Source organism: Desmodus rotundus, chromosome 9, assembly GCF_022682495.2.
Source record: "Desmodus rotundus isolate HL8 chromosome 9, HLdesRot8A.1, whole genome shotgun sequence".
NCBI lineage: Eukaryota > Metazoa > Chordata > Mammalia > Chiroptera > Phyllostomidae > Desmodus > Desmodus rotundus.
In genome coordinates, this window is record NC_071395.1 from 16,503,389 (window position 1) to 16,529,680 (window position 26,292).

General features: G+C 44.6%; 1 protein-coding gene across 3 annotated transcripts in view; it reads left to right on the forward strand.

Moving 5' to 3' along the window:
- The first annotated feature begins 22,125 nt into the window (after window positions 1–22,125).
- ARHGAP10 (Rho GTPase activating protein 10) overlaps window positions 22,126–26,292 on the forward strand; it is a 242,196-nt gene continuing 238,029 nt past the window's right edge. For 2 of the 3 annotated variants that reach the window (XR_006656673.2, XM_024568805.3), the window contains exon 1: window positions 22,126–22,577. Coding sequence is in view for 2 of the 3 variants with exons in the window: in XM_024568805.3 (XP_024424573.2) it covers window positions 22,424–22,577 (154 nt within the window). In the remaining variant the exon portion in view is untranslated. The remainder of the gene's footprint in view (window positions 22,578–26,292) is intronic. The other variant, XM_045202557.3, reaches the window with a different exon arrangement.

Here is a 26,292-nt window from a genome sequence, read left to right on the forward strand (position 1 = left end):
AACAACAAAATGCTGTAGCCATGGTCCAACTGCTCGGCACTGAAATTTGTATACATGCATTCACACTGCTGAACGTTCTGTTTCTTCAATATTTTTTATTTTACTACAGTTAAGATTTTTGTTGTTTTATAATTGACCTTTTCTAATGGTTCCATATACATTTCAAAATCTAGAACTCAAAGTTAAATATAAAACTCTAATGATGGCCAGACCAATGCTGAGTTCCGAATCTGAGTGTATAGGGGCCTGTGACAACAGAGTTCAAAACACTGTGAGAGAATCCTGGCTGGTGTGGCTCAGTGGATTGAGTGCCAGCATTTGACCCAAAGGATGGAACCAATGGGTTGCATGTTCAATTCCTAGTCTAGGACACATACCTGGGGTCCCAGGTGGGGAGCTGTGTGAGAGGCAGCCACAGATTGATGTTTCCCTCTCTTTCACGCCTCCTTCCCCTCTTTAAAAATAAATAAATAAAATCTTTTTTAAAATGTGAGAGAAAATTCATTTATTGCTCTTCTACCACAAGCACCGTGCTTGGTTCTTGGGAACCTGCCTCAATCTCCTGCTTGGAAATGCCAACCAAAGTGTTGGTGACGAGAGTGGATTCCAAGTAATCTGAACACAGCATGAACTAACAAAGCATTCAGGAAAATGCTGAACTCCAAAAGGAAGCAAAGAATCTAAACCTGGAAGTCACCTCATCTCTTTGTACTCTCTCCCCATTCCCTGTCCTTATGACTAGTCAGGATCCCTGCAGGAAAAAGGCTCAAAGGGATGAATTCAGGAGAGTTTAACCAAAGGACTATTTACAGAGGTGAGAGCAATGAAGGGATCCATTCAGTGAGGTCTGTGAAGTGTCCAGAGACTAGCATAAGGAGAGGACTGTGCTACCTGAACCCAGAAAGAGCTTTGGCTGTGGAACAGGAGCCACCTACCTGGATGTGTGGCCTTAAATAGAGGAGAGAATCCTGGGGCTTTCCCTCGCCCTGCCCTCCAGTCTTTTGTTGATGCCTCCTATTAGCAGAACCCAATGCAAAGACTATAAATGATACAGTCTACAGAGTCAGCCACCCTCCAGGGCACAGAGCAGGGTGAAACAAGGTGGAAAGTGGTTCTGTGGGGCAAGTGGAGAATAACCAGCGTAATTACCAAATTTTGCCTCTTTTACTTTTTATTTAAGTTTTAAATAAAATCTGCCCTCTCCTTTCAATGCTTATTACTACTACCTGTGTTCATGTTCTCTCTCTTTTTAAAAAGATTTCATTTATTTTTAGAGAGAGGGGAAGGGAGGGAGAAAGAGAGGGAGAGAAACATCAATATGTGGTTGCCTCTCACATGCACGCAACTGGAGACCTGGCCTGAAACCCAAGCACATGCCCTGACTGGGAATCAAACTGGCAACCTTTGAGTTTGCAGGCCAGCACTCAATCCATTGAGCCATGCCAGCCAGGGCTATGTTCATGTTCTCTTCATCTTTTACTTTGTCTGTTTGTACTGGCCTTTTCATCATCCAGCCTTCAGTCATGTACCTCTTAAATCCATCTTTCATCTTCCATGCTGTAGCTAGAATGATAGAAGATGCAAATTTCCCACTCCATGGCTCCCCAACACCTACTGTTGTGTATTATAAACTTTTTTCTTAATTATTTATATGAAGAACTTCTGAAATCTTAATTACAGGTATTTGTCTTTTCCTTAGAAAAGGGGAAGCAAAAGTCATGTTGAATGTGTAAGTTTGTACCCTGAAGTTGTTTGGTTTAGTTAAAGATCATTTGAGGTTCCTTGGTCATTAAAAGCCCCAAGAATGTTTACTTATAGTGTCCTCCCTGAGCAAAATAAAGTAATTGAGCCAATGAGGATTGATCCTTAGAAATAAATGAATTGGTAAAGACATAGCCTCATCTTCTTCTGTAGCAGCCTAGGAGGAACTAAACCATCCCTATCATTCAAAAGGGAAGTCTCCACCCTGCCTCTGATAATAAGTTAGGTTTGCTGGGATTGGCCTTTTACACCCTTCACCCTAAAGGAGATGCTATGTCTCAGTGATTATGAGATCCAATGCTGGAGCCAGACTGTCCAGGTTTGAAGCCTAGCCATTTATCACCTAGGAATCTGGAACAAGTTCAGTGACTTAATTTCTGTACTTAATTTTCCTCATCCATTAAATGAGAATCACACAGCACCTATCTCTTCATTTTGCTGTAAGTATTAAAATGAGTTAATGCACTTACAGAGCCTGGAAAATATTAAGCCTTTAATAAGTGTTACTTATTATCACTCCAGCTTCCCCTGGAGGGGAACTCCAGTGGTTCTCAGAGAGCCAGGCTTGCACCCAAAATGAGCTCTGTCTTCTGCCAGTCCTGTAAGTCTTTCCTAATGCTTGAATTTTGAGACCTATAACTGGGGAGAAAGGAGACAAGAAGTCCTTCCTTCTCCACCTACTGACATCTAATAAATAAATGGAGGCCTCCCAATGAAACTGGCATTGACCTTGAGACAGCTTACTTTGGTTTTCTCCCATAGCTGAGCTAAAGAAAGAAGAAATACATTGTTTTTCTTGGTGAAATAGATTTTAAAACATATAATAGATCTTAAATTATGGTAACAAGCCCTTGGAAGGTTTTTTAACTTGATGGAAAGCAAGTGATCATAGTAGATTCCAGTGACCTAGTTTTTGTGCACATTGCTGATCGGATGTGAACCAGATCATAAGAAGACATGCAGAAATAGTAACTGAACATCTCATGTTGTGATTTGTCTTCAGAGCAGAGTTAGCTTCAACTCTTCAGTGCTCCTGCTTTCCAAGACAAAGATACCCTCTCTAACCTCTTTATCTGTATGGTTTTGATAAGCACCTGGCACCTTTGGGTAAGGGAAGTATTATGGAAATGATGGGATGAAAGTTAGCCAAGCGGCTCCTGTTGAAGTTGGTGTCCGAACCAAAGCCCACTGCTGCTCCCCTTCCCCACTCAGTGAACTCTGAGGGCCTTTTGTTGAGCCCAGTTTGAACTCACTGTCCTATGAGATTAAGTCTTAGCTCTTAATTAAGTCCTAGCTACTTGATTTGGCTTCTACTTAACCTCTCTACTCTTGGTCTTCAACATTTCCTACCTTCATGCACACATTTGCTAAAGCAGTTCTTTCTCTAATATTTTCCATCTTTGTTTGCTCTGCTCACTCTTTATCATCCTTATTCAGTTCAAGATTCTCCAGCTCCAGAGCAGCATCTCTTAATTGCTAGTTCAGGCAGAGCATTCTTGAAATCTGATGTCGTCTATCCAAACTCCACGTTAGCATTTACCTTATTGTATAAATGAAATGTCTGTTTGTCTTCCTGGCTGGAAAGTGAGTTCCAGGAAGTATGCCTTATTCATTCTTTATCTCCAGCTTTCAGACAGACTAGCTAGTAGAATAAAAGAAGCCATCAAATGCCAGATGAACTGATGACTTGTATAATTATTCAAGTAGAGCTGTCCAATTGTCCCTCTGATAAAGAAAACTAAAGAAAGGGTAAAGTTTTGTTTGATAACACACCATGTACATTTCTTCCTGAAAATAATAAATAGCATAAAGTATAGAAATAATATACCCTATAATAACCTTTTTAAATAAAAGAGCTGAAAGAAAGGAAATCAAATTATGTATATCTGGGTTCCTTTGAAAATATTATGATCTAATAGGATTAAATATACTGTCAACAGAAAGTTGTCCTTAAGACCATATTTACTAAGTATTGCTATTTATAATATGGTTAGTGAGCAAGGAGGGCCTGATTCTAAGGGGGCCCTGGAGCTGTACTGTACAGGTGCATTGATGGGGCTGGAGACGGGAAAAGCCACGAGAGAGAAGGATGTCTTTGGCATATTTCAGCAGTGAGCTATTGGCTTTTTGGTTGGAACGGCCCTGCACACCGCTGGATATGTACCATCCCTAGCCTCCACCTACCTAACCCTAGCAAATCCCGAAGTCACTGTGACCCCTAAAATTGTCCTGCACATTTCCAAATGCCCACAAGGGGGCTTGTCTCCCCTCAGTAACCATTATCATATATTTACTAATAAACCCTGATGAATGAAGTGGAATTCAATTTGGAGGAAATAATATTTCTCTTCTTCACAGCCTTTTTGGTTCTCCTCTCCACTAGTCTTCTTCCTTCACCCACTGAACCAGTGGAATTCATTGCTCCAGGTTGAGGGTGAACGTATCCGAGACCTAAGTTCCTGAGAGGAGTTTGATCATTAAAGCTGAAAAAGTAGGCTTTTTATCACAAGGGTAGGTTTCTTGAAAGAGGAAACATGTTTCTTTGTGTTATAAATGAGTAAGGGCTTAGAGGACGCAGGGCAGAGCATTTATACTATGAACCTAAGAGTTGGGAGATATAAAAATAATCTACCAGAAGGAAACAAAAGGAAGAGAAACCGAAGGCAAGTGTCGAGAATTCAGAGGTTCGTCAGTGCCTAAGAAGCACTGTACCCTCTGTCCACTCTCCTCGGTCAGATGAAAGCACAAGAAATTCCGTGGGGGAAGACATAGGACTTCAGAGCAGAGGGGACCTGCACCTGGCTTCCAGCAGGCCTCAGTGAGAAGGCCCCTGCCCTCCACACAGCTGTGGCAGAGTGATGGAGACTTTCCTCCCCACCCTCCAGGATACTGAGCAATCAGCACCTCCCTGAACCCTGCCCTCCCTCCACCCCCAAAGTCCAAAGCAGCACTGAAGTGGTTGAGAGCTGGATGACAGACAGGAGGTGCCTTGTGGTTAGGGTGAAGCCAGCAGGGATGGATACAGACATGGGGCAGCAAAGGAAAGGAGCTGAAACCAGACTAGAAGGAATTGCCTTTCTCAGCAGGTGCTGGGCCTCGTGCCCAGAGATCAGTACAATATGTAAATCCCAGAAGAGGGAAGGAAAAGGGAGAGGGGCAAAACTCTGGATTGACTTAGTTTAAATCTGGAAATTGCAAAGTTCATGTAGAAGGTCAAATGCTAGGCTCCTAAGTAGAAAGAGGGTTTAGCAACGAAGTGCAGTAATAAGGACATAAAGAGCCCAGAAAGTTCATTGTAAATATGTTAATAAATATTTACCCTCTCTTTAGTGAAGCCCTTTAACTTTGTGGGAGTAATCTAGGTGCCAAATGTCAGGTATTCGTGGTCAATTATTTGTGTGGCTCTGGGTTAATTATTTGTGTGGCTCTGATGACTATGTATTGACAAGCAAATGACCTTTTACTGCTCTGTGATTGTAAATACCTCGGAAATAGCCACCAGCTGCGTAAAGGCCGAAGATCTGTTGTCAATGGATGAGATACTTCCGTTGGAATGTGTCCCTGCTTTAATCAATGTTATATTTACTCTCTATTTTGGGCAAAGGGTAGTTTTAAAGATAACTCTCACTAAGAAACCAACAAGTGCTTAGACCTCAGGACAGTTTACTTGAAACACCCTTCAAACATCACAATGCCAAAACTGAGAACCATACTGTAAATGCAGAGGAAGGAGTTTCACCTTAGATTTGACTAAATGTCTGGGAGCAAATGATGTTCTTTTTGTCCACACTTCTGCAGAGGTTTTTTATTTAGGTGTTATTTAACATTCGGATTTTAAATTTGATAGACATACCTGGTGTACAGACTCACCCTGCCTATGGAGATGACCAAAATGGGTACTCCCAGCTCATCACTCACTCACCCCAAGGAAGCCCAGAGTTAGCTGATGTCCTTGTTTTGATACTAGTAAGATGCTCATGTTGCACATTAGTAATTTCTACCTTTCTCTCTCTCCAGAAAACAGGAGAATTTTAGTTTGTTCTCAGAGAATGCCAAAATAGACTGAGAAACAAGCAAACGAGAAAGGCCTAAGCTCTCACAAGCACATAATCAGATGTTCCCATCTTTTCCTGGGGACTGTTGTTTGGTAAAGTCGGTTTCATGTTCCAAAAAGGCACAGTGGCGGTGTTCTAATATACCTCTCATTTTGCAGGAAAGTCCCGTAACATTTCATGGTCTCATTATTAGATATGTGGGTTTTTAAGGGCAGCCTGCTTGCCTTATACTGAAACCAACTGATAAAGCAATGTGCTGAAGTCAGTCTATTTTATTACATACCTGACACCTTTTGTGGTTGAATTTTATTGCTTGCTTATGCAAGCGTAGCTTTCAGGTCATTTCTAAGAGATAGCCTTGTGGTTCATTCTGCTGCTTAGGAGCTTTGCATTCTGCTTTTTATTTGTTTCTTTGTTTTCCTTTTCAGTGAAAGTGAATCCATAGCTTGAATGGTATCTATGCTATAGTTATTTGAAGAATAAAGAGAGAAGACTTTTTAAACTCCTTAATCATGTCAATGTCTTCTATAGGGCAAGGCTGCTGAGGCCTGGATACAACCGCAAGACGTTTGTGAATGCAGAATTTCTTTCATTTTTTGATCACTTCATTCTGTAAGTAACAAAAACACATGGAACATAAAATTCTAAGAACTAACTTTTAAATTCAACATTTAAAAACCAAGAAAAATGTGAGCTGAAAACTGGATATTAGACACTGAGGGTGCCAAGCAACTTATTTCTTGCACTTGTAACCACTTCTTTAAACAGGTTAAAAACTGATAAGAAGTTCTTGGGAAACCTATCAGTCATTGCAAAAATAGCTTAACCCATCCTAATCTGCCAAAGGTTTAAAAGGCCTAAATTCCTAAAAGCATTAGAGGACTTTTTGGTTTTTTCCTCTCTCTTTTCTACTTGCTCAGCATGCTGCATATGAATCATTTTTGTTACAAAAAATTGAGAGTTAAGGTATCTTTCTATTTAGGTAGTTATGCTGAGCGTACCTGCAGCCTACAAAAGAGAGGGTTGCTTAAGCTGCCACTGCAGAATGCTGCAGGAAGTGTCGATTAGAGCTTGCACAGTTGCTTGGAGTTTGTGAGCTCCAAACTCAGAAGCAGGTTTACTTGCGGGAAGTGGCAGCTCCTCCACTATTGTTCAGCTCTAGCTCACGGCCACCTGTGCGTGTTCCCTACGCTGTTAACATCTTGGTGTATAGCCTGTCTTTTCCTCTTTTCACATACGTATATTTAATTTGCAAAGTTAATCTCATAGTATACTTGCTATTTCATCATCTTTTTTCATTAACAGGTCATTATTATTAATTAAAAAAATATATTCAACCGTGTCAGGTAGTCCATCAGCTAGCCATAACCTAATTTATTAAACTAGTTTCCTATTGTTAGACACTTAGGCTATTTCCAGTTTTTACCTATTGTAAATATTGTTGTGACTAGCATTCTTGAACTTAAATCTTTGGGCACATCCTAATAATTTCCTATAGGTAAATTCCTAAAAGTAATATTATTGGGTCAAAGGCAAATATTTGTAAGTGATCACATGTAATTTGCCACTCAAAAATGACCACTGCCAACAATTTGATGCATATTTTTAGTCATTTTAAAAATTTAATATGCGTGCACAGGATTCATTTATATATGTTAAAGTCACTGTGTTATGTATGGGGATATATTGAAGGATTTGAAGCAGAGGACTGTATGATCTGATGTTCATTTTAGAAGGATCTCTCTGGCTGCCCTGTTGAAAATAAGACTGTAGGGAGCAAAGATAGAGTCCGGGAGCCGTTTGGAGTCTGTTGCAGTAACCCAGGAAAGCGATCAGAGCGGCTTACAGCAGGGGGCAGCAGTGGAAACTGTGTGACGGTCAGATGCTGGATATGTTTTTGCAGGAAGGCAGACTGAATGTGGAGTAAGAGAGAAAGAAAGGAATGCAGATTAACTTCAAGTTTTGGAGACCTGAGCAGCTGGAAGGATGGCACCGACATCAAGTGACAGGGGCAAGCCTGTAGGTGGAGCAGGTTTGGGGAGAGGGAAGAACAGGAGTGGAATGTGGAGAGAGTGAGTTTGATATGTCTCTTAGGTGTCCCACTGGAGGGTCCAGTAGAGTAGGCTGTTGAATATGTGCCTGGAATTCTGGAGAGAGCAGGCATTGGAAATATAAATTTGAGAATCATTGGCATATAGATGATATTTAAAGCCAGGAGACTGGGTAAGATTACCAAGGGAGTGAGTACCAAGAGAAGAGGGTTCAAACACTGGGCAAGGGGGTCCTGCCAACAGGAAGAGCACCTACTATGCACCACGCACTCTTCGGTGTGCTTCGCGTAGATTATAGGTTGACTCATTTAATCTCCAAATCAACCCCATGAAGGGATACTATTATTATCCCCACATCACAGAGGAGGAATCTGAGGCATAAAGTCAGTAAATCAATAGCTATTTCATGATATGAATTGATGAAGTATGTGTAAGTTTTAACTTTCTTTTTGAATAATACCAACTTGTTTTGAAATAAATCATATAAAATTTTTCTGTATAAGCTTTTTCCAGTCTCAAAAATCTTGGTAGTTACACATTCCAGTTATACTTTAAAGAATCAGCATGAGTCATCAGTTCAAAGGTGCTTTTCTTTCCAGCTGACAGAACATTCTAGGAAAGAATATTGAGGAGAGACCAAAAAAAAAGCTTATGTTTAAAAAGGAGAAAAGGAAATTCATTTTTAGTGTAAAGGCAATGTCATTATTTGCTTTCACGCATCTCTTCCCCAAGAACCACACATTCTTTGGGTGAGAAGAGATGCATAAGGGTGTAGAATTGGCGCAGACTCCCAAGCAGGCCTGCGGTGAGGCGGGGGGCCCCTGATCTAAGGCAGGAGTTTTAGAAGAGATGAAGGGATGGATTCCAGCCACGGCATTTTGTAGCTAAAACTGTTCGACTCAGCCTGAAGTGCAGATATAGCATCTTCAGTGTGATATGCGTGGGAGGTAGGACACAGATCCTTTTTCGGTTTGTTTTCAGTTTTGCTGAGTTATAACTGATGCACAGTAAACTGCATATATTTGAAAAATTAACTGTGCATTCTCTAATTATATGTCAGGGTGGGAGAGGCAAGTCAATCAAGGGGAGCTGTCGTCACTGCTACCTGTAATGCGTTCAGGATATCTCAGCAGGATAGATTCTAAGACTATTCCTTGCCCTTAACAGAAATGTGCCTCAGACAGGGAAACACAAAAAGCGCTTTGGTGGCGGGTTAATTATTGCAGAAGTCTTCCAGAAAAAAATATTTACAGTTTTATCTTTGCTACCCTGGAGATTTTTACATGTTGGATGAGGGCACGGGTAATGGACTTGCTCTGTGCTTTTCCACTTTCTTGTCTTCCTTGGGAAGAGGGTGACTGTGGAAGAGGAGGTGGGCAGGAGAATTGCAGAATGGTTTTTGGTTTTGTTTTTCGTTTTTTTCAGACGGATCACTTTTAAGAAAAATGACAAATGGAAGTTGAGGATCTGGAAATAAACATTTCCCCACCTGCAGTGCTCCTTGGAAAGTCTTCTCATACTTTCGAGGCTTTCTGTAACTTAAGTTGTAATGTCAATAGGGAAGGAGAGGCTGCAGAGGTCGTCCTCTACTGAGCCCCAGACCTGAGGCAGAGGATGAATGCACACATTTACCACATGCCAGAGAGAGCGTGGCCCTTGAGTAACAATTCCAGGAAAAGCAGAATCCAGAATGAGCTTAGAGATGTGAAAAGTAGTCAAAAGACAAGAAGGATCCTTTTAAGGTCATGTTCATAGCAAGAACAAAAACATAAAGACTCTGGGGAAAGATGATGCAATGTTGAAAAGATAACAGAGAAAGCAGAACTAACCAAAGCCTCTTTTACGCCATTCTTCTCTTGTGAGCTAACTTCACATGGAAAGAGTAAAAGAGTAATGGTAGGAGGAAACCTAAATGCGAGGGAGGTAAGACATAACTTAGTCATTTTAACGAGTTTGTTTTTATGGCCAGATAAATTGTAATCTGAGATATTTAGAGTTTATAATGTTAACCATTCAACCATAGTTAATCGTAGAAAATGATTTTATGAACAGAAAGCATAAATTAAGATCCAGTGGTATCACATTAACCTGACCTCTAGGAACTTATTACTCAATTTAAGACCTAGGCTTTGTATCTTACAGCTGACCTGCTAAACAACAACTGTTTGAATTGTGGGGATTTTTTCCAAGAAACACCGGTACGATTTTCAGTCTGCAGTCGGAGCTGGCAGGTGTGGAGGGCCACCTGTGTGCACTGATCTGCACTCTTTGATATGGGGTGCGTGAGCATCCTCACATTTGGACATCCATGGGTGTCGGGAGTCCTGGAACCAATTCCCCTCAGATACCAGAGGGACAACTGTGGTACATAAGTTTTGGGGAAGTCAAAAGTGGTCCAGGGATTTTTGACTGCATGGAGTGTCGGCACCCCTACCTCCCCCCGCATTGTTGAAAAGTCAACTGTGTGTTGGAGCAGCTCTCCAATATTTCTCATTAAGTATTCTTATGTACTAAAATTTTAAATGGCTACATAGTGCTCAGTTATGTGAACATACTCTAAATTTCTTAATCCACCAGGGTCCCGTTTACACTGTTTCATGTTTTTGGCTTTTAAAAACTATACTGGAGTTATGATCATTTTATATGAAATTATAAATTATTATTTTTTAATTTTAGGTCAGATTCTGAGAAGAGGAATAAATGAACCAAAGGCTTCATGTTTCAAAAGTCTTTTAATAAGTCTCAACAAAATTGCCTTTGGAAAGAATTATCTATTTATATTCTCAAAAACAATAAATTAGTCCTTATTTTTTCAAACCTTATTATTACTGGAAGATTTTGGTAAAAACACTTTCCTTTGGTGATTTTCTTATTGTGGTAAAACAGACATAACATAGAGTTTACCATTTTAAGTGTACAATTCAGTAGCATTAATTACTACATTCACAATGTAATGTAACCATCACCCCTATCTATTTCTAGAACTTTTCCATCATCTCAGACAGAAACTCTGTACCCATGAAACAAAGCAAAACTCAAAAATAATTTTTAAAAATTTTGCTCTTCTCTGGCTGTCTGTATTCAATCCCATCAGCAATACTCTTCCCTCCTCTCCAGACTCGGAAACTCTTCTTCATGAGTCAGACTAGGGCAGGATGTGCTGCGGTGATCAACAACCCCGAGATCTTGTCTTACACAACAGATGTTTACTTGTTACTCAACTCATATGTGAGTGAGTCTCCTTCTCCCAGTCTTTTAGAGGTCCAGGCTAACAGGGACCCAATCACTTAATCACTTCACCATTTGGAGCAGGAGGACTTCCTGGCTACTAAGGCCAGGCAAGAAGTGCTGTAGAGTCTTGCACCAGCAATTGAATGCCTCAGCTGGGAAATGCCCCGTGCCACTTCCATGATAGCCAGAAGAACTTGGTAAGACCTGGTAACAGGTAATACAGCAGGAGGTGGCAAGCAAATCCCTCCCATGTTGCTAAAAAGAGAGAAGAGCTAGACATGGGTAAGCACTGGAAGTCTCTGTATTTTCATTCATATATTTACTGACACAAAACTGGCTTCATTGAACTATTTGCAAAGGTACTTTTTTTTTGCTAACAAGGGACCCGAAACATAAATGTTTCACTTTATGTAATGCCAAAGACATTTAGAATAAGTAAGAAAACTAATTTAGGAGGAGAGTCATTTGATCTGAGTAAAAAGTTGTGTGCACAGAGATATGTAAACACCCTGCTGTGGCTAAATGCCATCTTGGGCCCAGTTTTCTTAATAATGTGTAAGTTTTGAAGTATTGTAGGTGCTGACACTCTCCCAGTGGTGTTGGGCCCTCTAATTTATATGCTGTTGGGCTTGTCACTGTGGATGCCCCATGGAGAATGGTAAATGTGGACAAACACTTCACAAGTCCATTAGCAAATTTTTTGAGAAATGGGAAATCAAAACAACTTTTCATTCCACTCTTTCTTTTAGCTCATTCCTACAAAAGGGTTTTTTTTTGTACAAAACAAAACAAACAAATAAACAGTGTAACCAAACAATGAAGTTTTTAAATAGTTGCAGATGTGTACAAGACAAAAAAGGACAAAACAACTATAGCAATGGAGTTAATTCTACTCCATATGCACTACGGCAGCTCTACTAACTGTTCCTTTTCTTGCACATCTTACACTCAGCCTACAGTGGTCTGTGCTTCCTTTCAGCCTTGCTGCTGGTGGCATGGCAGCTTCACTCATCTCGCAGGTCACTGCATGGACCATTCGCTCTGGCTGGGACACCAAGTAGCCAGCAAGTATAGGGGTGTCAACTACTTCTATGGCTACTGGAAGGAGAAGAAGCTGTCTCTACCTGGTCATATCCCAGAGAGCTTTATTTTTACCAACAACTGCCCTTCATGCTGATTTTGAAAGTAAGTGTTGGTTACATTGCTTCTGGAAAAGTCAAGAAAAATGAGATGTTACCCTTAGCCATCTTTCAGATTATCCACATGTCAAAGTGAGGGCTGTTCATCGTGCCTTTCTACCAGATGAGACTCTGACGGGAGGTAAAGATACAGGGTCAAGATCCAGCAGACCCACCTCATATTATTTTTGAAAATCTTTCCCATGCAAGTATTTACAGTGAAACTCTATTTAGAAATGAAAAATCCAGGGATTGTTGTAAAAGGGAGAGGATACCAGGACAATGGGTGTGAAGCAGGCCAGTTCCAAACGTAAGAAACAGAACCAATAGGATAAAGGTGTGTGTGTCTATTCATTATAGGAATGGGCCCATGTGGGTTTTTTTACAGAGGCCACGAAGTCCCACAATCTGCCATCTGCGAGCTGGAGAGCCAGGAAAGTCAATGATGCAATCTAGTCTGAGGCTGAAGGGCTGAGAACCAGGAGCTTGGTGGTTCAGTGTCTGAGGGCAGGTAAAGGTGCATGTCCCAGCTCAAGAAGAGCAAAGGCATTCACCCTTTCATTGCCTTTTGGTTCTCTTCATGCCCTCAGTGGATTAGATTGCGAGGTGCCCACCCACACTGATGACGGTGGATGTCTTTCCTTTCTACTGAGTCAAATGCTTACCTCTTCCAGAAACACCCTCACAGACTCAGTCAAAAATAATGTTTTACCAATTCTCTAGGCATCCCTTAAAGTAGCCTCAGCAGAGCTCCTAAGGTCATGTGACTTAGAGCTTAGTGACCAAAGATGCTAAGTTAATGACTTGTTTCTCCAGTGTGTGCCAGAAAGGTCATTGCCTTCGAGTACCAGTCTAGGTATTTACTAATTTGTGTTTGCATGGGGGAAAAAAAACCAAATCCTAATTCTGGTGATTTAAGCAAAAAGGCATTTCATTCAAAGTATGTGGGGTGCTGAAGGAGCCTGAAGAACCAGCCTGGGAAGAAAAGCTGGGTGGCCTGCCAGGCAGCTGGTCTCTTTCAACACTCTTGGCTGGAACAGATGAACTTTATTTCTCCTGTCTGTGCTTTACTATGCTCAAGGGTCAAAGTCCTGGGAAAGAGAGACTGGTTGGCTGAGTGTGGGTCATATGCCCAGCCCTTGGCCCTGGCAGGCCTGAGGCAGGATTAACAGAAGAAGCCTCTTTGGGTTCCCTAGTGTGAGGCAGGCACATGAATTTTACCAAGACCGAGTGCTATGTGGGAAAATGATTGCCCAGGTGGAAATTGGGGCACTGTTGGGAAGTGGGAATGCAGGCTAAGCATTAAAAAATGCCAGTGTTCAACACTGAGAGCAAAAAAAAAGTGATCATCGAAGCCCAAGAAGCCACAAGTCTGTTGAGTTGATATGTGCTGATTTATTTTTCTATTTCCCAATTGTTAGAGTGCTTCCTTTTTCTCCCCGCTGCAACAAATAGCCCCAAGCATATACATCTGAAAAATTATCTTCTAACTTAGGACTAATTGCCGGGTCTGGAATTACTGGGTCAAAAGATAGGACATGAGTATTCATACTTTCTCCATTTTCTATTTTGCTCAGGTGCCCATGCACTTTGAGAATATGACTCATTCGTGGCAGATTGGCTTTTCAGTGCCAGGATAAGTTCCTGGCGAGGTCAGTCATCCTGTGGAAACCTCTCTGTGGACAGTACCAGGGGCATTTGCAGTGCTGGGAAAAACCCTCGAGACCTCTTCTCTTTCCTTCTAACATATTTTATATCCATTGCTATCTGGCTGAAATAAACTGCAAGGTCATTGCTTAGGTCAGTTGGTCGGATGTACTAGGAAAGAGGGCAGCATTGGCCTGAGGGATCTGTGGGCAGCGGGAGTGCCTGCTAAGATACATGATGTACCCAACCCCCTCTTCTCCACACCAGGTCTCTCTCCAAAAGCGGACGCAGGGGAAGCTGTGATTGCATTATGACCTGCGAGGGGTACTGGCTGGGTGCCTTGACCCACATCTCCTTGAGCCAGGTTCTTCTAACTGCACACATGAAAAATGAAAGACCAGATTTCTTCAGAGCCTTTTCATTCCAATGTGAGAGAATTGGAAAATTCCCCTCCCACACTCACCCCACCCACACGCCCATTCCCCATTGTCCTACCCCAGCTTCACCGAGAACGTCCACTTCTCAGGCAGACTGCCAGGTCGGCTGGACCAAGTGGCAGGGTGCTTTGTTTTATAATTATCCATACGTCAGCTTTTTCCTCACGGCCAGAGTACACCACATTGCAACGACTTGAAACTAGGGACTGCCTCGCCTTCACGGTCCTCGCGGCATTTGTGCGGCGCCTTGCGCACTCCAGCCACCCGGTCAGTATTTACGGACCACACATCCTGAGCCAAGTGGAATAATAGTTCTAGGACTTCTTTGGGGTCTCCAACTCAGAAGTTAGATGTCTAGGGTTGCTTGGAAAGGTGCACTCTCCCTAGAAACAATGCGGGGACCCTGGAGGAGCTCTGAAACCCCAGCGCAGTGTTCTTGGGTACAGAAGCAAGCCCGGTGCAGGAGCAGATGGGCTGGGCAGCACCCCCTGTGCGTGGGCTGTGTGGACGCTCCAGCCACATGGCCTTTTTCAATTTCCTGTACTAGTTCTCCAACAAAACTCCCTCTGCATGTCTCTCCCCTCTCCACCTCACACCCACTTCATTTCTACCCACCAACTCCTCACCCTGCAGGTCTCAGCTTATTCGCCAATGCCCTGCTGGCCTCTCAGAATAGGCCCAATTCTGCTGTTAGAGCACCGTGTACATACAGCTATTTCCTAGAATTTATCAGAGTGTTTTCTTTTCTCTTCTTTTCTTTTTTTTTGAAGAACCAAAAACAAGTTTTTTATTTGTTCATTTCTTGCACTGAAGTACACTTCAATGACACGCTTGGCCTGAGACTTCTTGCTATAGCCGTTAACTACCATAACCACACAACTGCAACCAACCCCTTAACAGGTTTTCCCTCTGTCGGTTTTACAGGGGCCTACCCATTCCTCTGGTTTCTGCTTGTCACCAACTTTAATTAGGCTATTTGGTGTTCAACACAAAGGGCCTCCACCGACCCAACAGGTTCATCACAGGTGGGTGCAAGCACCCAGCCATCGGCCTGGCTATTCCTTGAGCTGTACGCGCTAGGCCCTTGTGGATAAGAGCAGTCTTCAATACCTCCTGCGAAGCAGTATGAACATCCATTTACACCCAGCTGCAATGCCTTCCTCGGCCATGGCTCCCTGTGGGTCTCAGGTGGAGCCGACTCTTGAGGGCATTGACTCCGCAGCAGGGAAAGAGCCAGAGTTTTCTCTTAATATTTGGATTTGTAATTATTTTATCTATTCTGTCTGACTGGAGACTGTTACTTCATGCAGACATGAATGTGTGTGAGTGTGTGTGTGTGAGAGAGAGAGATTGAGACAGATATTTACTACAGGAATTGTCGCATGGATTTACGGAGGCCAAGAAGTCCCATGATCTGCCATTTGCAAGCTGGGGAACCAGAAGGTTGGTGGTGTACGGCTGGAGAATGGGAAGCACCAATATCTGAGGGCAGGAGAAGACTGCTGCTGTCTCAGCCCCAGGAGAGAAGGAATTTGCCCTTCCCCCACCTTTTTGCTCTATCCAGGCCCTCCGTGAACTGCATGATGCCCACCTGCAATGGTGAGGATGACCTTCTTCATTCAGTCTGTTGACTCATATGCTGATCTCTTCCGGAAACACCTTCAACAGACACAGCCAGACATAATGTTTGCCAGCTCTTTGGGCATCCCTTAGCCCAACCACTTTGACACCTAAAAGTAGCTCTCATACAGAGATTCTGGCTTGACTCTCGGTAGAGCTCATCCAGTGTAGTGCTCCCAGCGTAGGATGCTCAAAGCGCATTACCCAGCCTGCTAGTTCAGGAAGTCTCAGTAGGTGTTCTGTGCAGAAAACAATTATTTAAGTAATATTGATGTAATGAAAATGTCAAACACATTTGGATAGTTATTATCCTGTGATAATTTAAGAAAAGATGCACTATAAACTGCTAATAGTGGTGATACATACATATATTAGTGGGGGATCTTTCACTTTTCCTTCATTTAATTTTTTTGTTTCTTTTTTATTGTGGTAAAATACACATGGCATAAAATTTACCATTTTAACTATTTACCTTTTTTTTTTTCTAGGGAGGGCAGAAGGGAGAGAGTGAGAGAGAGAAACATTGATGTGAGAGGAAAACATGGACCCCAACCAGGACCAAACCTGCAACCTAGGCATGTGCCCTGACCAGGAATTGAACCTGCAACCCTTCGGTTTACTGGATGATGCTCCAACCAGCTAAGCCACACCAGCCAGGGCTTCTTTTAGCTATTTTAAGTGTATTGTTCAGTGTATTCACATTGTTGTGCAACCACCACCATTACATTTTATAGATTACTAGTTCACAAACTTGTTATACAGCATCCTCCTATCTTGGTGGATTAACCCTCTCCCCACCCCCTACTCAAAGAGTGGCCCTTGGGTGGCTCCCACTGCTTGGCATTAACCCTGCCTTGGTCTCAGTGATCAGTCGAAAGACAGGCTTCCAGGTCTAAGTGAGGGAGGGCATGGCAATCTTCTAAACTGGTTTGATGTCCGGATTGAAGTAATTATAGGGGAGCATCGTTTTTAGTTCAGGAAGGGAAATTGTTTATAGGGAAGTCTGGAAGTGTTGAAGCCATGTGGTTCTCATATAGGTAGCTTTCTGGAGGCTGAAAACATCCCAACAAAAGAGTAGATGAGAGCATCACTGAGAACTGAATGAAGCTGGAGCGGGGAAAGCCTCCGGAAGCCTGCCCTACCTCTCCAGGCAGGTTTTCAGTGATGTGGTCCACTCATGTTTTGTTTAAACTGTTTTGGCGTCCCACCCCCGTCCCCTGCCTCCGCACCTTAATGCTTGTGAGACAGAAAGCAGCCTAATATACTTTGGAAGATACCCAAAGATTTATCTTACATTTCTTCTCATTATATCATTTACGTTTTGCCACAGCTATAATTTATGCGGCTTATTCACTCTGCCTGCAGCAGAGACTGCTAGGTTCCTGCTCCAAATCTGTTGTCCTTTTTCTCTTTTGTAAGAAAATTTAGGTTTCATTTAGGGCGGCAGTATACCTGGATAAAAGACCACCATTTTCCCTTGCAGTGAAGTGTGTGGCTATGTAGCTAAGTTCTGGCCAATGAGAGAAAAAGCGAAACTGTCGTCTAATAACCGCAGGGAGGCTGAGAAAAGCGCTGACTCAGTGGAGAGGGGGCCCCTGTTATCATTTCCCTTCTTCCTTCCCAGAAGGAGCTCTGCAGCCATCTTGTACCAGGAGGTGACACCGAGGAAGGAAGCTAGGGCTTCCCTGGGGACTGTGGAGTCACGGGAGACTACTTACTTCTGGACTTGTTTTACATGAAAGAAAGAACCTTACGGTTTGAAGCACTGCCATTTTGGATTTTCTGTTGTCATGTGTCTAAACCCGATTCTAACTGACTCACAGCTTTGGAACCTACCCGTAGATTCAGTAGAACCCACATTTGACTTTAGATAAGCAGCAACTTTGTGACTCATCAGGGAAAGACAACCTCGCGTGCGGCAGAATCTACAGAGAAGGAAGGTTTCATCCGAGTTAACCTCTATTTTATCAAGATTGGAACCCGACCAACTTTCATTGATTCGAATCCTTAACATATCCTGAGCAAAGCATAAAAATGCCTGCCTGTCATGCACGGTTGAACATGAGGTGAACATCAGTCACCTCAGACTGACTGGGTCTGAAACTGAAACTCATCTTGCCCATCACGAGCACCGCAGCAACCTTTTTTTTTTTTTATCTTCACCTGAGGACATTTTTTTCACTGGAGAGAGAGAGAGAAACATTGATTGGTTGCCTTCTTGTATGTGCCCTGACCAGGGATTGAACCTGCAACTTTTTGGTCAATGGTATGATGCTCCAACCAAGCCACACCAGCCAGGGCCTACAGGACTTCTTATCCCATGGATTCCTTTCAGTAAATGTTCACTGAAGTTCATATCCATCTGCCAAACTTATCATGTCAGGAGCCTTGGGCCCAACTTTGACACCATTTTTGTCACTTTTATATTCAGCCCACTGTCAGGTCCCAGGATCTGTCTCTAAAATATATTGTGATCTTCCTATTTTCCTGTCTCCACTGTCACTTGGAGGGCGAAGCTATTTCCGCTTCTTGCCTAGACAACTCCAAAAGACTTTTTTTCTGGATTCCTATTCTCCACATAGTAGCTAGAAAACACAAACCAGATCACGTTACCACACCACCATGTTGAAAACTCTTTAAAGCCTCTTGATAGCATTAGGATAGATGGCCTATGAGGCTTTGCAAGATCTGACCCTACCTACCCTCTGCCACCCAGTACTGTCTTGAGCTGGCATCTCTCACTGACTGTGCTGCAGCGCCCTGACCTTCTCTTTTAGTCTCTTCAACTTACCAGACTCTTTCGCATCCCAGGGGCTGGCATGGGCTGGTTCCCTGCCTGGGTCGCTCTGCTCACACCCCCTATTCAGTGGTCACGCCTACTGATTCTTCTGGTCACTGATGAAATGACTTCCTCATTAAGCCTTCTTCAACCCCACTCCCAGTTGATATCGGGTCCCCCAATTATAATCTCTCACACACCCTTTACTCTCATTGTATGGCATTTTAATTTTAAATTAGATTCATAGATTTGCATGATTTTTTGGAGGGGGGGTGCAATGTTATTCTCCCTCCAGAGTCCAAAAGCACAGTGAGGACAGACAGGGTGTGTTCTGTCTACTGCCGTATCACCAGCCCCTAGCATGGTGCCTACGTACAGAAACTCACACACGTTTGTGGGAAGAATGAATTAATGAATGGACTGGGGATGAGACCTGGGCACTTAGTAGCATTTGCTTTTGTGACCACTTTCCTTGAATTCTGTCTTATAGGGTTTAATGCTGTGGTTTAACGGGAGGCTCCCCTGGCCCCCAAATCTATTCCATACTGATAGAATGTAATCTCCATCTCTCTCCTTTCCCTCCTCGCTCTCTTCAGCCCATCCTTCCCAACCTCCTTTTCTCATCTTCATCTTTGTCATAACTTTCAACAGGTGCTTTACAAACACGATTTCATTAAATCTTCTCACCCAGCCTGCAGCTGCAACCTCCATTTCATGGATGGCAAGCCCGAGATTCACAGAAAGTGGACCTTCGCCGAGGTCGTACGCCTATTAAGTGGTGACACTGACTTGGAGCTCCTACATTTCTATCTGTCCACCGTATTGTAAGCTTTCTCTTCACTTGGTCATACTTCTCATTCGTTGCACAGTTACTGATAATCTCTACCGGGCCCAGTACAAGGTGTAATCGAATAAAACAAAGCTAATCAGGCCCTTCCACTCTTGGCGATTACAGAAGTGGACTTATTTAATATTAAGGTTCATATCCACCTGCTGTTTTATACTGGCGTGTGTGTGTGTGTGTGTATAAAGGCCCAAGTAACAATGTTTTTTGTAATGTTGTGACACTGTTTTAAGCAACTTGTTTTGGTCCAAATCTTTAAAAAACTGGTCACACTGAATGAACCAAAGTGTTTGTGGCTGGGAGTGCAAAGTGGAAAGGAAGGAGAGGCAATTCTGAAGCAGCCCCTCTTTTTAATTTTTTAACGTTTTTAAAAAAATCCTTACTCAAGGATATGTTTCTATTGGTTTTAGAGAGAGAGGCAGGGAGGGGGAGAGAGAGAAACATCGATTGGCTGCCCGCTGCACACACCCAGACCAGGGATCCAGCCTGCAGCCTCTGTGGTGGATGGGAGGACACTCCCACCAACTGAACCGCCCAGCCAAGCAGCCCCATTTTTTAAAATGGAGATATATTTCACATACCAAACAATTTGACCTGTTTAAAGTGCATAATTAATGGATGCATTTAGTATATATTTTCATCATCCGCAAAGGAAGCCCTGGCTTTACCTCTATACCATCCCCCAGACGCTGGCAACCACTCATCTACTTTCTGTCTCCAAAGATTTCCCCGTTCTGGATATTCCATATTGAATAATATAGGTGGTCTTTCGTGACTGGCTTCTTTCACTTAGCATCCTGTTTTCCAGATTCATAATGCTGCAGCACGCATCAGTACTACATTCCTTTTTACAGTAGATGGATATTCCATTGTATGGATGCACACATTTTGTTCATCTGTTCATCAGCTGACGGATATTTGGGTTGATTCCACTTTTTGGCCATCGCGAACAATGCTGCTATGAACAAATGTTGTATTTGCGTGGACATGTGTTTCCAAATCTCTTGGGAATCTGCTTAGGGCGTGGAGCTGCTGGCCCATATGTTAACCCTGTGTTTAACACTTGGAGGAAGTATCAGTAGTAGCCCTTCCTCCTGAGGAAAGGGCTAGGCTGTCGCTCAGAGGACTGGGAGCCTGTCTGTGTTCGTTGGGCTGCTTTGCTAAGCCCTCACAGTTTCCTTATATCCCTTCTATTCTTGAGTGTCCTCCCCAACCCCCCAGTTATTTGCCTCTTTTATTTTTTTCCCTGTAGACTCCAGCCCGTGTTGATTTTAGTAGGGTTCTGAAGCTTTCAACACATAAAAGTTATTTGTAAAGCATTTTGAGCTCTCTGGAGGATGGACATTAAAGTTATAATGTTTATCTGTTTATCTTTGGGTTAGGCACTCACCCTGCTGTTTTGTAACAAAAAAGCTTTTTGAGTAGGAGGCTTATTTGACTTGGTCCTGAGGGTTACACTCCTACAACATGCTGTCCAAACAGATTCTTAATTACACAGCTTCCCCACTGAACGTTTTAAACCATCACTTTGAAGTTTCTTGGTGATATTAACATTATCAGGAAAGCTGCATGTGTAAACATGTTGTGAGCTTGTAAAAAATTGTATGTGGAGTTCCTACTGTGTTCCTGGCACATAATAATCGGGTCATAGATTGCTAGTTGCCCTTGTGAAAAGTTACTGTAATGAACAATTGCTTTTTTTGGTATAAATTTCAGCGATTTTAAAAGGCTCAACTTTTTTTAGGGACACTCGAGTTGTTTCAGGACACAGGGAATAGGTAGCTCTTCCAGGTGCACTGACACGAATTCTCAGCGGATCCTCACTCCCACCGAGAGAAAACCGCGCACAACCTGGCGTTTGTTTTCCGCTGTTTACTTTTAGAACAATAAAGACCTCCACCTATCCAAGCAAATGCAGCCTGCGGATACCACAGAAGCAACTCTTCGGTGGTTGAGCTGGCCTGTCCCTCCCAAGCCTTTCAGTGTGGATACTCGGAACGTCACGGGGGCTGCCTGCCTTTGTAAGGCTTTCAGTCTGAATCGGAGACTTAATGCGCATTTCACGTTGAGTGAACGAGGACCGTGATTAAAGAAGAGAATCCTGCGTGCGAGTGCAGGCACAGCTGGCTGTCCGCTCCGGGATGACTGAGATGAGTCAACCCTCCATCCCAGCCAGCCAGACCTCCGAGCTGGGTCGTCCCGCGGCGGGGATTAGCGATCGCGAAGAAGACGCCCCTTCCTCGCCTCGGCCGAGTTCCTGGCCTCGGGGAGCCGAGAGTGAGTCACCCCGAGGAGGGGAGTCGAAGGAAAGGGGAGGGGCGGGCGCCCCGGGGTGGAGGAGAGCCGCGGGACGAAACTCGGGAGCCTCGGAAGGAAGAGGAGGGGCCACCGCGCCGGGGGGAGAGGAGGAAGAGGCGTCCCGGGAAAGGAGGGGAAGGGAGTGGAGGAGCGGCGGGAAGAAGGCGGAGGGAAAAGAAGGGGGCGAGCGGGGCGGGGGGGGGGGGGGGCTCGGGGCGGGCCGGGGAGGCGCCCGGGGCGGGGCTGCCTCGCGCCTCCGGGAGGGCGACCGCGCGGGGCGTGGCCGCGGGCTCCGGGACTCCGGCGCGGCCGTCGGGAGTGGGGCGCCGGTGCTCCGTGCCGCCAGACTCGGCTCCCAGGGGCATGTCCGCGCGGCGCTCGCCGCTCGCCCGCGGCTGCTAGCTTCTCCGGGACTTCCTGCCGCGCCGCTCGGCACCTGGCCGCGGCCCCCGCGCTGGGCTCGGGCTGCAGCGGCGCGCGCGGCGGCTGGCTGGCGGGCTGTGCGCGCGGGCGGCTGCAGTCATGGGGCTGCAGCCCCTGGAGTTCAGCGACTGCTACCTCGACAGTCCGTGGTTCAGGGAGAGGATCCGCGCCCACGAAGCGGAGCTCGAGAGGACCAACAAGTTCATCAAAGAGCTCATCAAGGATGGGAAGAACCTCATCGCGGCGACCAAAAGTAAGCGGGGACCCGGGCGCTTCGGGACCGGGAGGAGCCTCTCCCTGGGCGGGGATGGGGGTGGGCGGACGGGGCCGGAGGCCGGATGAACTGAGGTTCATTCGGGACTTGGAGGACCTGGGGTCTTTTCTCCTCGGCCCCCAGGCAGCTGGTCCAAAGTCCCCTTTCCCGCTCTCACCCCTCTCCGGCGGCCAGAGCCAACAGCCATGCGTGGGAGACCGCCCGCGAGCCCGCCGCCCCGGCCGGGCGGGCGCCCCTCGGTGCCTGCGTTCCCCGCGGGACCGCCCAAGCACAGGTTTTACTGCACCCTAACGCAGCGCACAGCCTCCTACGAAACAGAACATCAGTTTTACCAGTTTTGTCTCGTGATCTTGCTGAGGATCCTTTCAAAAACGGCAGGAGGTTGAATTGCACCTTTCCCTTGGCAATTTCTGAGCTTCCGGACACTCTCCTCCCGGATCCTTCACTGTGTTGAACCAGAAAGTCCACCTGGCGTCGTGCCGCTTTCTGCGCATTCCTTCCCTGCTCCTGCCCTGAGGAGGGGTCAAAGGCTGGCCTTCTAAGGGCGCGCAGACGGCCTGCTGCTCTCTGGCCCCAGAGAGCGCTGCCTGCAAATAGGGAATTCCACCGCGGTCAAGTTGGATGCCTTCCTCCCTGGTTCATTTCTGTCTTTTGAAAGACTCGGAAGTGAAGTGGCCACAGGAGAAATTGTGTGTGTGTGTGTGTGTGTGTGCGCGCGCGCGCGCGTGCGCGCATCTATAGCTGTCTGAGTATCTGAGAATAGTCTTTCTAGGAGGAATGTGGGCCGAAATTCGTGCTGGAACACTGAGTTGGTGATGTTGCTGTTCACGGGGAGGCGTTAGCTCCATTGAGAAGCGGGGCAGCCTGGCCACGCCTGTAACCCATAGCCGGTTCTGAGGATGCCTCTGTGTGCTCCCTATTCCGTCTTAAAAAGACCTGCCCATACAGCAGACCGTGCGGGGGTGGGGGGTATCCAACTAAGCAAATCTGTGTTAAGATCTGTAACTTTTCCCTAGTTTCTAAATGCAGCCATTTCCAGCCTTGGGAGCTAGACCCTTGTATGTTGGTTTGTAGACATCACCTCTAGGAAAAATGCCTCATGTCACCGTGCCCTCCCTTTTGCATTAGGGAAGATTAAACATACTGAACAGACTGTCTCAAGTCCCCAGCACCGTGCCTGGGACAGTAAACGTTCATTTAGTGAATAAGTTGGAATAAGGTTTAATGAGAAGAACGTAGTGAGCCATTCTTGTAACTTTGGAAGCAAGTCACTCAGCTGCTCTGGATAATGTCCAAAGTTCCTTTTGGTTCTGTGACCGCTTTGGTGTTGCAAAATGAGCATTGGGAATCACTTCGTTTGGGGCATGTGACTAGTGGGCTTATTTGGTTGATGGCTCTCCAGTGCCTTGGCATGGGGTATGTGTTGGGTAGGAAGTAGGGAGGGGCTATAAATATGTAGGAGTGAGTATAGAAAGGCAAAGTCAAGGAGAAGGGCAGCGTGTGTGCGCATGAAGAAGAGGACTCTTTCCTTCTGCAGCTTGGTGTCAATCAGTGTCACTGGCTGGGGGAGTGTACCTTCTCTCTTACTGGCTGGAGCAGCTCCCTCTGGAGCTAGGGCGCGCTGATGGGAGAGAGGCTTTGGTGTGGAGAGAGACAGATGGCAAAGCCAGTTTGGCCACTGGTAGAAAGCTATTTATGTGACTGCATATTAGCTGTTCTGCCAAACAGGGCACATGCCTGGTGTTCCAGCAGCAGCTAGTGCATCAGGGGGTCAGCTGTCAACCTTCCTCCCCAGAGTGTAGACTTTCGTGAATTTGTAAATTGGTATCATATTCCTTTTGATTCTTGTCCTTTACCATAAGAAACGTAATGTATAATCATGCTTAAGAAAGGATCCAGAAAGCATCCTTTTTGTCATCATGATTAATTATTATTATTATTTTTTTACCAGAAGATGGTAAAAAACACAGCTTTAGCTTATGTCCTTTTGTCAAGTTAGGAAGATACTGCCTTTGCCCAGCTTGCTCCATAAAGTTTCCTTCTAGTTTCCTATAAAAGATTAAGAGTGCTGGGCTTAAGTCAGGACGTCTAAGTCGCCTTCACTGTTAGGGCCTGAGTACATGACAGCTGGGCAGGACGCTTAATTCTTTTGTGTCCAGTTTCTCTTGTCCTACTTCTGGGAGGCATGTGGTAAGGCTCTGCAGTCTTTGGAAATCGCCTGAGTAGTTCATTTGAAATCGCAGCCTGGGCCAGTCATTGGCCTAACCAGTTGAGCCTTCCCACAACATCTGGGAGTCAAGAAGTCCGGGAAGGACATGAGGCGGACGGAGGAGCTGCAGCAAAAATAACAATCAACTAGGACAGACTGCTTCTATTTTGAGGTGTTTTACATTGTTTTTTTTTTTTCCAGACATGACATTTTGTGCATTTTCAGCCTTGTGTGTTTAAGTGGTTTCTGTTTTTAGCTGCCCTGTAAGATGCCTCCTGCATGCACTAAGCACTTGTTGGATTTATGTAATTTTGATTTCCTCGATGCTTTGAATATTACATAGATATTTAAAGAAACTGGAGAGTGTTCTGTGGGACCTGAGGCTTACTGCCAAGTTCACTTATGTAGCCATCCGAAACTACTTAGCACCTACAATCTTTAAATATTGGGATTGAGATAAAAAAGAGGTCATTGGACAACCTGAGTTCATTGTCCTCAAGTTGAATAAAGTTTAATCTAGGGAACATGTCCTCTCTGTATTGCACTAAGTTCTCAAAGCAACAAAGGATACACAGACACATGGTAAAAGGTTAATAATTTAGTGTCCAGCCAGGAACAAGAGTTGGTGGTAGGCTAGAGTGGAGAAGGTTTGCTGGAAGTTTGGGAACTCTTTGGTTTTTTAAGTAAGGAATAGCACCTTGTCAGAGTGGAGACAGCTGAGAAGAAAGCAGAACACTACAATGTTTGAGGACAACAAGGAGACCAGTTTGGCTGGAATAGAGATTTCCTTTCGAGGAGTAGAATGGGATGAATGGGAAGGTCAGTTTCAGGTTATGGAGGCCCATAAAAGCGGGATTGGGAATGGGGACTTTATCCTGCAGAGAATCACTGGAGGTTTTGTAGCAGAAGCCAGACATAGTGGGGAAGAGGTGGCTGAGAGATAGTATGTACATCTGTGTGGGGTGCAGACAGCAGTGGGGGCAAGGGGAGCTCCAGGGAGACGAGTTGGGCATCATTCACTCAGTTCAATGGAGTCTTTGTTTAAATGGCTTTTTAGCCCTTTTTTCCCCCACTCCTTTCCTTTCCTAGAATAACCAGTGTCCTTTTTCAGTACAGTTTAAACTTTTGTAAGCTTTGCACCTGATGTCTGTGCAGTTTCAGATGCTTGGGATTTGTAGAAAGGCATGGTGCGTTTGCCAGAAAGAGCAATAAGTCGTATATGCTTTTCTCATACATTTTACATTAGGCATTCCTGAATGTATTCTATGCTAGAGGGAAGTACATAGCTTTAAAGCCCTTCCATGGGTATATAAAATGCTCTTCAGTACAATGAATGCAGATGGTCTAGCTGTGTGTGTGTGTATGTGTGTGTCTGTGCAAGAGAGACAAAGTGGAGGTGCCTTCATACGTGAGCCCGCTCTGATCACAGACATGCAGAAGGACGTTTGTGGCAGCCAGGACTAGCGTTTAAGTCGTCCACGTGTT